General features: G+C 50.1%; 1 protein-coding gene across 1 annotated transcript; it reads right to left on the bottom strand.

The window, feature by feature from the left end:
- Positions 1-243: 243 nt before the first annotated feature.
- LOC102946841 (dynactin subunit 3) lies at positions 244-13,561 on the bottom strand. Its single transcript, XM_037902573.2, has 7 exons — positions 13,377-13,561; positions 12,183-12,267; positions 10,544-10,630; positions 9,402-9,485; positions 8,372-8,430; positions 1,783-1,842; positions 244-795 (listed from the first exon to the last, which is right to left on the bottom strand). The coding sequence occupies exons 1-7, from the start codon at positions 13,464-13,466 to the stop codon at positions 706-708; spliced, it is 555 nt and encodes a 184-aa protein (XP_037758501.1). The 5' UTR covers positions 13,467-13,561; the 3' UTR covers positions 244-705.
- Between the last annotated feature and the right edge of the window lie 278 nt (positions 13,562-13,839).

The raw sequence follows: 13,839 nt of genomic DNA, 5'->3' as shown, positions 1-13,839 counted from the left end.
TTAGCCAGGATGGGCAGGGATGGTGCCCCTAGCCTCTGTTTGCTAGACGCTGGGAATGGGCGGCAGGGGATGGATCACTTGAGGATTCCCTGTTCTGTTCATTCCCTCTGGGGCACCTGGCATTGGCCACTGTCAGAAGACAGGATACAGGGCTAGACTGACCATTGGTCTGATCCAGTATGGCCGTTCTTATGTTTTTACCGTAACTCCAGAAGTTAGCAAAGAACAGCAAGTGAGCCACAATGCAGTTAATGTCTGAGGATTTTATTCTGGTCCACAAGTAAGTTTAACAGAGCCGTGTTTCCATCACATCCCAAACAGTGAGCTGAGCCGGGAGTTTTAAATAAATTAGAAGTCAAAGTTATTTCATGGAAGTGCAAGTCAGGAGGAGCGCAGACAGCCGAGTTCTAACAGGACGCCAGTCATCTGGCTTCGTTTTTAAGAAAGTCGGGGAGGGCAAAGTGCAGCCCATGGGCCAAAAGTGGGTTACGAGAGCCTATGCCATCGCTGGAAGCCACCTTCATCTTCACTATGTAGGTGCAGCCCCCTGAGACGACAAGTCCCAGCCCGCAGCACTCTGCTCCAAGCAGCCAGGCCAGAGCACTGCACGCTGGCACCTGCGGTACCAGTACAGCGGCAATCCTCCCCAATTCACCCAAGCCTGGGGCTGCAGGCTGCATTTCTCCTGGCGATACAACGCTGCCATCACTCTGCCATAGGCTTCACCTGCTTGGCCGCTTCCAGCTGAGTCAGCATTTCATCCCACTGGACAAACTGCTTAGACAGAAGCAGAGTCTGAAAAAGGCTTTTAAGGAAGAAGTGGTAGAACATGGCAAAGAACGTGGCAGCAAAGCCGAGGCTCCACGGTCCCGGAGAATGAACCCAGGAGACTCTCAGAAGCCAGACTGAGCCCTGCCGCTCTGTCAGACATCTGATTTGTACAGAAGTGAACACAACAGGTCTGGGGCCTCCGCCTCTACCCTGTGACGGGTAACAGTGGAGTCTGGGCTCATGCACCAAGGCAAGTAGAGAGGAAGCGATCAGATTCAAGCCCAGGGAAGCACTGTGCTGATCCTAAGAAGTCTCTCCCAGAGCTGGGATTTCAAGAGGCCCAAGACGACAGTGGGGCTTAGTACAGAGTCAGAACAGCCCACCTGATGCCCTGGAACTCCACGGCCTGCTCTCTATCCTGCCACACCACAGGAAGGAGGCCTAGAGCCTTCATTTGGGATCCACACTTCTCACTCTGAAAGTAGCAGAGCCAGGAAGTCTAATGTAGGTCAGGCAGGTGCTCTCAGTGATAGCAGTCCAAGCGACCCACCTGCTGACAGCTGCCTGTCCAGGATGGGCTCTGGGCAAGAAGCTGTCAGAATGGAGAGTGCAAACGTACAGGTTTCTCCACTGTTGTGTTGAGACCAGCCCTTGTGAGGTCGTCAGGGCTCCTAGCCCAGCGTGAGCTTCTAGAGCTCCTCTCAGTGAAGGGGAGATCTAGACGCTCACTCACTGGGCTAGCTGGACCCTCAGGGCAGTATCAGTGGTTGGGTTCTCTGTCTGGTAACATGACACAGCGCTGTGTCTCACACACCGAACAGAGGATGCGCCATAGGGGACAGTACGATACGCAGACAGCTCTCCCTTTTCAAAAGCCAGGGGCTAGAACAGTCAGCTACCCAAGATATCCGACCGGCTGAAGAACCCTTAGAACGTCGTTCTGCCACTTAGTACAGCTATTTTCAGATTAACAATTGTCCTGGCTGGGCTGTGCCCGGGGTTAAAGGATACCATTTTATTGTAGTCTTCTAGGAGCACCCTGACGTTTTCAGTTACTGCTTCACACTGGTCCTGCAACAGGAGGAGAGCGTTCAGTGAGCAGGCAATAAGTGACATCCTGATCTGGATACAGCACTTTCCAGCTCCAAAGCACTTCCAAGCATTTATCCTCCCAGCCCCCTGGGAGGAAGGTAACCATCCTAGGGAAACTGAGGCGGGGGGGGGGGGGGGGGAGGGAAGGGGAAGAGCCTCAGCCCAGGTCAGTGCCTGGCTTAGCATCTGGCCGTTCCAGGCTGTGATCAGGGGTTACTGCGGGAAAAGGACACTCAGATGAGGTGCAGGAAACCCCAAAGCACAGGAGCTGGCAGTACTGGACCGTCAATGGCAACATCTACGCTAATGGAGAGATAAGGCTGCTGGGTGGACGTCATCCCTTGCAGAACACGGAGCTGAGCAAAACCCAAGCTTCTGAACCCCAGGCAATGCTCAGGTTGCGCAGGCAACAACCGTAGCTCTGCCCCTTCCAGCAATGTCCCAGTACCACACACACATTCTGGGGGACCACCCAGACCAGTAAGGGGTTGTCACCGCCTGCCTGTAACTTTGGGGGCCTTCTGGCTGTGCTGCTGTGGCTCAGAGCCCTGACACCACTAGCCAGCCTACAACCATAAGGTTCTCAACCCTGGCTTCCACCCACCTAGTTACTCCCTGCAGGGTGATCCACTAGCCCTTCTGGTCCCGAGCTGCCCCCACCCCGCAAATCCATCTCCCCGAGTTCTTAACTACCAGACACTCAGACTTTTCCCCTCTGGTTTATCACCCCCGAAGGAGTGAAACCTGCCCGCAGTTATCACTTCACTTTGGTGCACACACTCCCCAGTCTGCATACCAGACACCTGCTTGGGGTAAAAGCAAACAGAATTCCACAGAAAATGCAGTTCCAAAGATGCAATAGTGAGGAAAAGCAAAGTTAGACAGAAAAGAGACAGATGCCATCTGAGGCTTCTCTTCTGTATTAGCTAAATTCTAGGGATGTCAATTAATCGCAGTTAACTCACACGATTAACTCAAAAATTAATCGCGATTAATCACTGTTAAACAATAGAATATCAATTGAAATTTAATATTTTTGGAAGGGTTTCTACATTTTCAAATATATCGATTTCAATGACACAGAATACAAAGTGCACAGTGCTCACTTTTATTATTTTTTATTACAAATATTTGTACTGTAAAAATGATGAACAAAAGAAATCATATTTTTCAATTCACCTCATACAAGTACTATAATGCAACCTCTTTATGATGAAAGTGCAACTTACAAATGTGGGGGGTTTTTTGTTACACAACTGCACCCAAAAACGAAACAACGCAGGCTCTAGAGTTTTTTTACAAGTCCACTCAGTCCTATTTCTTGTTCAGCCAGTCGCTCGGACGAACAAGTCTGTTTACATTTACGGGCGATCATGCTGCCCGCTTCTTAATTACAATGTCATCTGAAAGTGAGAACTGGTGTTTGCATGGCACTTTTGTAGCTGGCGTCACAAGATATGTACATGCCAGTTGCGCTAAAGTTTGATATGCCTCGTCATGCTTCAGCCATCAGTCCAGAGGACATGCATCCATGCTGATGACACTCGTTGAAAAAATAATGTGTTAATTAAATTTGTGACTGTACTCCTTGGGGGAGAATTGTACGTCTCTTGCTCTGCTTTACCCACATTCTGCCATATGTTTCATGTTATAGCAGTCTTGGATGACGACCCAGCACATGTTCACTTTCACTGCAAATCTGACAAAATGCAAAGAAGGTACCAATGTGAAATTTCTAAAGATAGCTACAGCACTCGACCCAAGATTTAAGAATCTGAAGTGCCTTCCAAAATTGAGAGGGACGAGGTGTGGAGCATGCTTTCAGAAGTCTTAAAAGAGCAACACTCTGATGTGGAAACTGCAGAACCCAAACCACCAAAAACAAAAATCAACCTTCTGTTGGTGGCATCTGACTCAGATGATGAAAATGAACACGCATCGGTCCGCACTGCTTTGGATAGTTATCGAGCAGAACCCATCACCAGCATGAATGCATGTCCCCTGGAATAGTGGTTGAAGCAGTAAGGGACATATGAATCTTTAGCACATATGGCATGTAAATATCTTGCAACGCAGACAGCATTATCTCCTGCAAATGTAAACAAACTTGTTTGTCCGAGTGATTGGTGGAACAAGAAGTAGGACTGATGGGACTTGTGGGTTCTAAAGTTTTACATTGTTTTATTTTTGAAGGCAGGTTTTTTTGTACATAATTCTACATTTGTAAGTTCAACTTTCATGATAAAGAGATTGCACTATAGTGCTTGCATTAGGTGAATTGAAAAATATTTGGTTTTGACAGTGTAAAAATTTGTAATAAAAAATATAAAGTGAGCACTATACACTTTGCATTGTGTTGTAATTGAAATATATTTGAAAATGTAGAAAACATCCAAAAATATTTAAATAAATGGTATTTTATTGTTTAATAGTGTGATTAATTGTGATTAATTTTTTTAATCGCTTGACAGCCCTACTAAATTCCCTTTTCTAGTACAAGTTACCGTGTCCTCGAGAGGATCCAGTCTCATACAGACAGCATCTGCTTAGATGCTGGCCCGTGGTTTCTGGATAACCTTCACTTCAAACCCTCTTCCCTTTTAACAGGGTGTGGGGGGGGGCGGGTTCCCCCCCACTCGCTCAGACTCTACCAATAATTTATGGCTACACAGCAGAGCAGCGGTGAGAAGGGTGGGGAACCTCCCCCCTCTTCTATAGGGCTGGTCTGCGCTTGAAATGTTACAGCTGTACACAGAAATGCTACAGCTGCAGATGCGACCTATGCTGATGGGAGGGGTTCTCCCATTGGCGTAGGTAATCCACGTCCCTGGGAAGCTGTAGATAGGTCACTGACCTAGCACTGTCTAGGCTGGGGGTTATGTCAGCTTCACTACACCGTTCCTGTTTAGCGTAGACCAGGCCTTAGTTTTCCAAGACCTAAGGATCTCTTTTCAGTTTCAGTGTCTTTCCATTAAACGTAATAGTCCCCGTTGTCTTTCCCTAGGTTGTACAGTGCTAGATCCTTGCAGTTAGTTTTGCAGACAGCTAGCCTGTAACCCTCCCTGCCTGACGACGTCACCTCCTGTTGTGAGGTGACGCTGCAGGTGCATCCTAGGGCTTGTCTACACCTGAAATGCTACAGTAGGACAGCTGCAGCATGGACAGTGCCTATGCTAGTGGAAGGGGCTAGGTCAGCTGAACAACTTCACACAGGGGTACGGATTTTCACACCCTCGGTGGCGTAAGATGGGCTGACCTAACTCTTTAGTGCAGGCCAGGCCCTAGTTACAGTTACACTGTTCTACACACACAAAACCATTGCATGTGTACGTATCACCTCATGACCATCATGTTCAGACCATCACAAGCTTCCATAAAAGACCTTACTTGACACACTTTTCTCACAGTAACACTGTATACAACCAGTTGATTCACCTGCTTATTCTTTGGGGTTCTGTTCTCTCCTGGGGGGCCTGGACCTTGATGGTCACAAAAAGCCCATTTACTCTTACCCACAGGATGCCATCTAGCAATACTGAAGGAGAAAAAGGCTGCCCCATGTCACCTTCCCTCTCCTCTTTTCAAGCAATGCCTCAATAGCACACACTCATACTGGCCCTTGGCACTGTAAGATTCCAGAGGTTCCAGATCCTGACGTACACTCACACACTTAGACCTGGTCTACACTAGAAAATTAGGTTGGTTTAACTACATTGCTCAGGGATGAGAAAAATCCACCTCCGAGTGATGCAGTTCAGCTGACCTAACCTGCAGCGTAGCCAGCGCTAGGTCATCAGAATTCTTTCATCAACTGAGCTACTGCCTCTCGGGAGGTGGATTCCCTGTGCCAATGGGAGAACCCTTCCCGGCAGCGCAGGTCGCATCTACACCGAAGAACGACAGCAGCGCCTCTGCAGTGCTTCAAGTGCCAACAAGCCTTAGCCAGCTCCTCAAAAGAAGAGCACAAGTGTACAATTTAAGAACCACTTCTCAGCCTTTTACAACTCCCTTAAACCTACTCATCGGGGACCATCTCATTTCACTTATCCATCAAGAAAGCATTAGAACCTTCTCACTCCCCCTCACTGCTGACATCCTGTACTAGAAAAGCCCCTTGCCCTGCTATTGACATAACCTACACAATACAATTGTGCATAGAAATGATGTACACTGCATCCTGAAGGTACCCACGAACCTCTTCCCTTTGCTCACACGTATCAGAGGGTGCAAAACACAGATCTCCTCTTATCACAACCACAGCTCTGCCATGCACCTCAAAGCAATCCACACACATCCTCAGGCCCAGTTACTGCCCCCACCATTTACTGAAGTTCCACCTCACAGTGATTGCAGCTGGAGTGCATCCAAATACTTCTCAGTAGCCACTGCCAGCTCCGGGGAACATCAGGAAGGTGGCGCGGGCAGCTTCTTTTGTCCTTTTAACAGTGTTTGATGGAATCCTGTGGTTGAGTGCAACTGGACTGTAACACGAGGTGAAGCGCTCGTACATTTCAGCAGTTGTGGGGTTGGCAGAGTAAAGGTGTGTGTTCTAATGGGGTATATTGGGGCACTGCTGAAAGAGGGCAGAGCTAAGCCCACATGGGCACCTCCTGGTTTTCAGGCAGTGGAGTTTTGCTTGGCTTGCTGTTCTGCACGGGGATGACGGAATTCCCTCGTGGTTTTAAACAAAAGGTAGGTTCTTGGTAGGAGCTAGTGGTCTTTTAGGCAGTTGTAAGTATCACGTCCTGCAATCAGCATTCTGAGCCAGCTGTCCCTGTCTCCCCTCAGCTCCACACACACCAGCTGCACCCCACCTCCCAAGCCATGCTCCTAACCCCTTCAAGGTGTTCCCTCCTCCAACCCAGCCCCCCCCGACTAAACCAGGCCTCCTATCCAGGAACGCATCTCCCTGAAGGCTTCATTCCCTAGTCTACAAACACTTCTATTTCCATTACTTCCCCCGCCTATAACCCAGCTCACATGCAGCGCCTGGAGCAAAGGGCAACTACAGTACAGTGGGATAGGGTTGGGAGCACTGGCAGAGCTGGGGGGGCAGGGGGGGAGGCTGCAGGGCATTGGGGTGCACTGGCAAAGCAGTTAAGATAAACTGGCAGAGCTAGGGGGTGCTGTACCTCCTACACCTGATCCCCCCCCCAACCTCTCTTGCCTCCCCTACCATCCATCACTATTTATTCCGCTCCCCATAAGTCCCCCCACTGCAGCCCCAAACCCATCTCCCTCTATTTCTCTACTGTCCCATCCCCAGACACCTCTCCCTTCCCAGGAAGCCTTCACCTGTCTAATTCCCCCCCAGACATACCCCACAAAATAAAATTTTCCCCCATGATTCACAAATTATAGCAACCTCCAGTCACTCAGTCCAAAACTACTTTTAACATAGGTGGGGGCTTGTGATGAATTTATCCTTCCTTATGTTAATTGAAGGATGAGTTCACAGCTGTCAACAGGTCTGAGATTCACCCGTTATTAGTACCGCTCTGTTTAACAGCACAAAGCAGCAAAAGGAAATTGGGGGGGGGGGGGGGGAGGGGCGGCTGTAATTCAGGAACCTCTCCGTCAAATGACTCCAAATGTGTGTCACCACTTACCCTGAACCTTGCTGAGACACACCAAATTTCAGAGACATGGAACTAAGCACGTCATTTTTACAGGACTTGGAAAGGTCGACCTTCAAACAGATGTTGTGACACAACCTGAACTGTACGTGGCGCTGCTGCACCACTATAATATTTGACTGCCTCCCTCTCGCTGCACCCTTTGTATATGGCTCATCTCCCCAAAGCGCAAGTGTTTTGGGACAGCGACCTTCGTGCACTCTGTACAGTTCCTACACAACAGGACCCGAGCAAGGCTGCCAGGTGCTACTGTAACTACTACAAAATCTACACTGCACTCGTGGCCACATGCCCCAACTGGGATCAGGGCCTTACTGGGCTAGACTGTCTACAGACGCAGTCAGGGAATGACCCACCCAAGGAGCCTAAGATTGCAGAAGAGAGACACCCTAATGCGGAGGTACAGCACTGGGGGAAGAAGAGACAAAGGAGCTAGTAATAGGAACACAACAGGGTACAAGGATGAATGGTTTGGGGAGTAAGACACTGGTCTAGGACTCAGGAGCTCTGGATTCACTTCCCATCTCTGCCCCAAACTTCCTGTGTGATGCTGGGCTGGTCACTTCACCTCTCTATGCCTGTTACCCTCTCTCTAATGTAGAAATGGTACTCCGTTAAATCCACTGCAGTTTTTAAAAAGCCACCCAAAGCTATTTGTACACTGAGCAGAGATTGTTCCTGAGCAGAGATCTCATCTGACTCCCGGCAAATTCCATGATTTGGACAAACTGAAAACAATATTGATAATTTTAACTAGAGTGGCTCTAGTCTGTGCTACTAATTACCCCATCCTTGCCCACGAATTACCCACGGTTAACAAAAGGCCCCATCCCTGCCCACTGAAGATTAACCATGATAAGTATTCACTCTACCTGCTGCTGTATGTGGATTTGAGCAAGTCGCTGCAGTTTGGCAGCATGGTCAGGAGCAGCTGCAAAGCACACAGAACAAAAACTACTTAGTTTTTACATCCAGGAAATTGCAGTTACCAAAGTAGAGACGACCGTGTAAGAGCATATTTAAAGTGTTTCTATTGGGATTAATTTAATACACTTCTTTGTCAGAGGAAGCACATTACAGCTCAGAATGCCCTGAAGAGAAATACTGCTGGCCACCATACCACCACTGGTTACTGCCACTTTACTGCAAAGTAAGTGAAATGCCAACATTTTAGTTGTTTGTGTACACGCGGATCAGAACCAACTGAAAACAACTTTCCAAAGTCACCCCTCTGCTGCTTCTGGGGCCGTGAGATATGGGTCCCAAGCTGAGGATTAGATGCCCAAGAGACTTGTATGAAGCATGCAACTGGATTACTATCTGTGAATATTACTGATAAGCAACTGCATGGAGACTAGAGAGACCTCACCGTGCAAGGGGCAGGGATGCTCAGTGAACAGGAAGCTACCCCTCAGAATGGAGACTTTCTACTGAGTTTTTCCCTATAAGATTCTAAGGATTCTCTACAGTGTGTATCTGTTGGCCTCCATTTTCCCTCATAATTACACTGGCTCACTGGACCAGCATCTCAGGAATATTTAACAGTCCTGCCAGTATAACATGGCTCTGGGGTCACTGAAATTCCTCCTCCCTGTACAGTGGGCGTATCATAGCCAGGAGAATACATTCAAGCCCATGTTGCTGAAGAGGACAGCCATGCCACATTCTGCATTTGTTCTGCATGCTGCTGCACTGCTTTAGCCTTCTTAGACGGCAAACTCTTCAGGGCTGGAAACTCTTACAATGGTTTCCGGTTAGTTGAGGCAGACAGCTAGAGAACTTTTAAAAACAGCATTTCCACACTCTTCTCAGCACGAAGGGTAACGAAAGAGAGGCCACTGGTCTTCGCTAACAGCAAGACAGCAGCTATGAAAAGTTAGCTTGCAGATGAGCATGTGTTACCTTTGATGTGTGCACTGTCCAAGAACGGCTGGAGGTTGTTCACCTGTTCCAGAAGGGCGGCTTGGGAAAGAATAAACTGCTCCTCTGGTTTAAAAGACAGAGAAGGACAAGTTTAAGTCAAACACTATTTCAGCTTTCCACAGATGAGAAAAAATAAGTTGATTAATTGGCCTGGTTCAGCTTCCCCTTCTCACAAGGCAATCCAACCTACATGCAGCAGAAAGACTTCACCACAATGATACTGTGGGTTACTATCGCACCTTCCAACCAACCAAGGATCTCTGTGCCTTTCGCAAACATCCCCCACCCTCTTCTGGGGTAGCTATCATGAGATGGGGAAACAGAAGCTCAAAGGCAGCACACAGTACATAAAGGGAAGAACCAGGAGCAGAAGCCAGGATGTGCCTCACTAAGCTAGTGATGGAAAAGGCACATGCTCTTTCATTGGCTCAGTTGTTGAGCCCCATTAAAAGTCAGCCTCGTGGCTCCAACTCTCCCTCACTTACACCAGTATAAATCGGGGAAAACGCCACTGGAGACAATGGATTTACACACGCCTACCACAGGAGAGGGGCGACTCAGGTCCCCTGTGAGAGAGCTGGGCAGGGCTACAAGCTCAAGGTATGACAACTTAATGCACATCACAGTATATATACACTTAACTGCTGTTATGAAAACTATTGTTACAGCAACAGTTGCTAGACATAGGGTAGCAATTCCACACACCCCTTTCTCCCCAACACAAGCTCCTGACCAAAGGCTAGACAGACTCAGAGGGAGTCAAGGTCACTCATTACTCATTCAGGGAAGGCCTCTGATAGCAAGAAAAGCACCCCTCATTCAGGAACAAGCTCCATGGTGCCAGCTGCATTTCAAGTGCTTGCCAGGGAGCTAGAGACTGGGGACTGAACCAGGCTTGTTCTTCTCTATACAATTCATACTGTAGTTTCTCCATTTCTGATCTTTTACTGAAGCATTAGCCAGTTTACAGCGGAAGACGAGACGCCAAGTGAGGCATTTCTGTCCTAAACCCATGATTAAGAGATTAAAAGAACTGTATTCAATTAAAATCCCACCCCCCACCGCAACTTGTCTTGGGAGCTTTTGGGGAATGAGCATACTCCTTCCATTTCATGACGTACCTGCTAAGATGAACTGCAGTTTCATGGCATCGGGAACAGCCATTCGATCAATGTACTGAGGATCCAGATATTTTATTAAATCTTCAACTAAGATCAGAAGTAGGTTACAGGGAGGGAGAGAGAAGTGATTAGTTCTGGAAGTACTGCCTGTCACAATTTCCGACTTAGTAAAAGATTTTGTTAAGAAGAATCAGCAGCTACAGTATTTCTACAGCACCATGAACTTACACAGCATTTTATAGAACATCTGAAAGACACTCGGCCTCAAAGAGCTTACAAATCTGAGCTGGCTAACTGTATTAGATCACAATTCAGATGTACCAAGATGCAGAGACATCCTCAGTGGGGGATCGGAGAGGAATGGCTTTTGACTCAACAGTACAAAGTCGCTGCTGCACCAAGCCTGTAAGTTTCCTTGTTTGATTTTATTTTAAAAGTGTGTACACACATGGCCCAACGCCAATAGGCACCCATTATTTACACAAGGTCCCACTAACCTGCTAAGTATCACATTAGCCAATTTTAAATTCAACTGCAGAAGTCACAGCTCATTCTTTAAAGGGAAGGCACAGAGCGAGTGCTCCCTTTCCATCATGTGGCCTGCTACTTTTCCTGTCCTCTGAAATGTCTTTCCTTTACACACGCAAGTCTTGCTTTCTGAAGCTGGCCGAGGGTGTGCTGAAGTGGCACCAGTGTCCTCTCCAGGCACAGCATGTCATTTCAGCGACATCCCTCCTATGATACTAAAATCCCAAGGTTGCTTGTAATCGGAGTTGTCCTTAATAGACCCAACAGGGAGAAATAAGCTCCAATGCCAGGGAGAAGTCAGAGCCCATAATTTTCTGCAGGTGGACATACACTGAATATGTACTACCCCTTACTGATAACACCAGGCCTGATGGGCTGCAGATTTCTAGGAGGATCTGATCACAGAGGATATAGGTGCAGACTTCTTCTGGCACCAGTGAGTGCTCAACCCCCCTTCTGCCCCCAGCTCTGCCCTGGCTCCACCCCCATTCCCCAAAGTCCCTACCCCAACTCAGCACCCTCCCTGCCCCTATTCCGAATCCTTCCCCAAATCCCTGCGCCTGCCTCTTCCCCTCCTCTTCCCCTGAAAGCACCATGTTCCCGCTCCTCCCCCCTCCCCTACAGCTGTTTGGCAGCAGTAAGCAGTGGGTGGTAGCAGAAGAGCAGGACGGGGCATGCTCAGGGGAGGAGGCGGAGGAGGTGGTGAGGCACGGAGCTTGGCTGCTGGTGGGTGCAGAGTACCCAGTAATTTTTCCACATGGGTGCTACAGCCCCAGAGCATGCATGGGGTTGGTGCCTATGACAGTGGATAGCACATACAGTCCTAGGGAAGGAATAAAGCTGAAACCTTAGGTTTTAGATCTCAGATACCAAAACATCTTACTCACACCTCTCAAGAGGTACACTGCACTCAGGAGAGATGCCAGCTTGTCTACTCAGTCATAATTAGCTCCTTGGGAGGCAAATTAAGGTGGTTTTTAAACCCACTGCAAAACACACCTCAAATGATCTCAGACAGGCCACCCAACAAGACCACCACATAAAATACAATTTGGATATAAATCCTGGGGGTAAAAAAACCACAACACACAAATGCTGGATGAATACTTACTTTTCTTATACAAAATTTTAATCCTCTCTCTTTTGCTTGCAATGTTCCCCAAAGCCACCTGAACTTTCACCAAACCATCTGCTGCCTAGAAGGTAAGAGATGGTATAAACCAAACAGGGATTAAGTGACACTTCTATGATCCCACAACTAAACTGTCAGGAACAGACCAGCAGTGACAGGAGATAAAATGTCTATTTAAAACGGATGAATGCATCCGATGAAGTGAGCTGTAGCTCACATAAGCTTATGCTCAAATAAATTGGTTAGTCTCTAAGGTGCCACAAGTCCTCCTGTTCTTTTTGCGAACACAGACTAACACGGTTGCTGCTCTGAAACCTATTTAAAACGGGTTTCAGAGTAACAGCCGTGTTAGTCTGTATTCACAAAGAGAACAGGAGGACTTATGGCACCTTAGAGACTAACCAATTTATTTGAGCATAAGCTTTCGTGAGCTAAACGGTTTCAGCTACTAACATTCACAGGCAGCATATTTCAACGAGCTGCCCGAATGGTCACGTGAGGTTACGAGGGGCTGCTAAACGGAGCCCGTGTGGTACCCCAGAGGGGGCTGCAATTCAGAAGTAAATGAAGCAGCCCCGAGCCAGGCAGCCCGTCAGGGCACTGGGACAAAAGGCCCCGCACTAGTCCTCCTGCCCGCCGTGCAGGGCCTGCCCCCCCGGCCCGGCCCGGGAGCGCTCTGCCGGCCGGGGAGCACCGCTCGGGGCAGGAGTGGAGCGAGCAAGGCCGCTGGAGAAGAACCCGCAGCCGGGGGGGGGGGTGGGGGGGGTCATGGCCTCGCTGCTGAAGGAACCAGCAGACAAAGCTTGGCGCCCCCCCCGCGGGCCCAATCCCCGCCCAGCCCCCCCCCGGCCCCCCGCCCAGCCCCGGGCCAATCCCCGCCCAGCCCCCCCCACGAGCCTCCCCCCCAGGGCCAATCCCCGCCCCCCACGAGCCTCCCCCCCAGGGCCAATCCCCGCCCCCCACGAGCCCCCGGCGCTGCTGCCGGGCAATGCGGAGGCTGGGGCCACCAGCCCCTGGAGCGGCGCAAGGCCCCGAGCCGCAGGGTCCGCGCGGGCCCAGCCCAGGGGCCCTGGATGGTCCCCCGGTGGGGGGAGCCGCCCCCGCCTGGGCCCCGCTGCGGGGGTCACACACAGGCCGGGGGGCGGGTGCTGAGGGGCCCGCCCAGCCCCGCACCTTGCGCGGCCCCCCCCGGGCCGCCCCGGCCCCGAACACCCGCCGCTCCAGCGCCTCCACCCGGTCCTGCAGCGCCCCGACCGCCGCCATCTTGTCCACACCCGGCCGGCCGGAAGCGGGGGCGGGACTCCTCCGTGACAGGAGCCAATCGAAGGCGGCCTCTCCGGAACTCAGAGGCGAAGGCGGGGGCCAATGACCCGGAAGTGATTAATTTAAAACGCCTGAGTGTGGCCCCGGAGAGGCTATGTTCCCGCCCACCCCCCGAGCGTTGCCATGGAGACGGTGGTCCCGGCCCGTCACGTGACAGGGCCAGGTCGCCGGCGCCGCTCAGGGCCCGGCGTGGCGGGGCCGGGCGAAGCGCCCCAGGGGGCCGGGGGAGGGGCCTGAGCGATCGTGACGGGTGGGGAGAGGGCGAATCCGGAAGTGTTGTTTACTCCGGCTCAGCACACAAGCGCTGGGGGGC

This window comes from Chelonia mydas, chromosome 5, assembly GCF_015237465.2.
Source record: "Chelonia mydas isolate rCheMyd1 chromosome 5, rCheMyd1.pri.v2, whole genome shotgun sequence".
Classification (NCBI taxonomy): Eukaryota; Metazoa; Chordata; order Testudines; family Cheloniidae; genus Chelonia; species Chelonia mydas.
The sequence above is the reverse complement of the archived record's forward strand: the minus strand, read 5'-3'. Positions and strand labels throughout refer to the sequence as shown.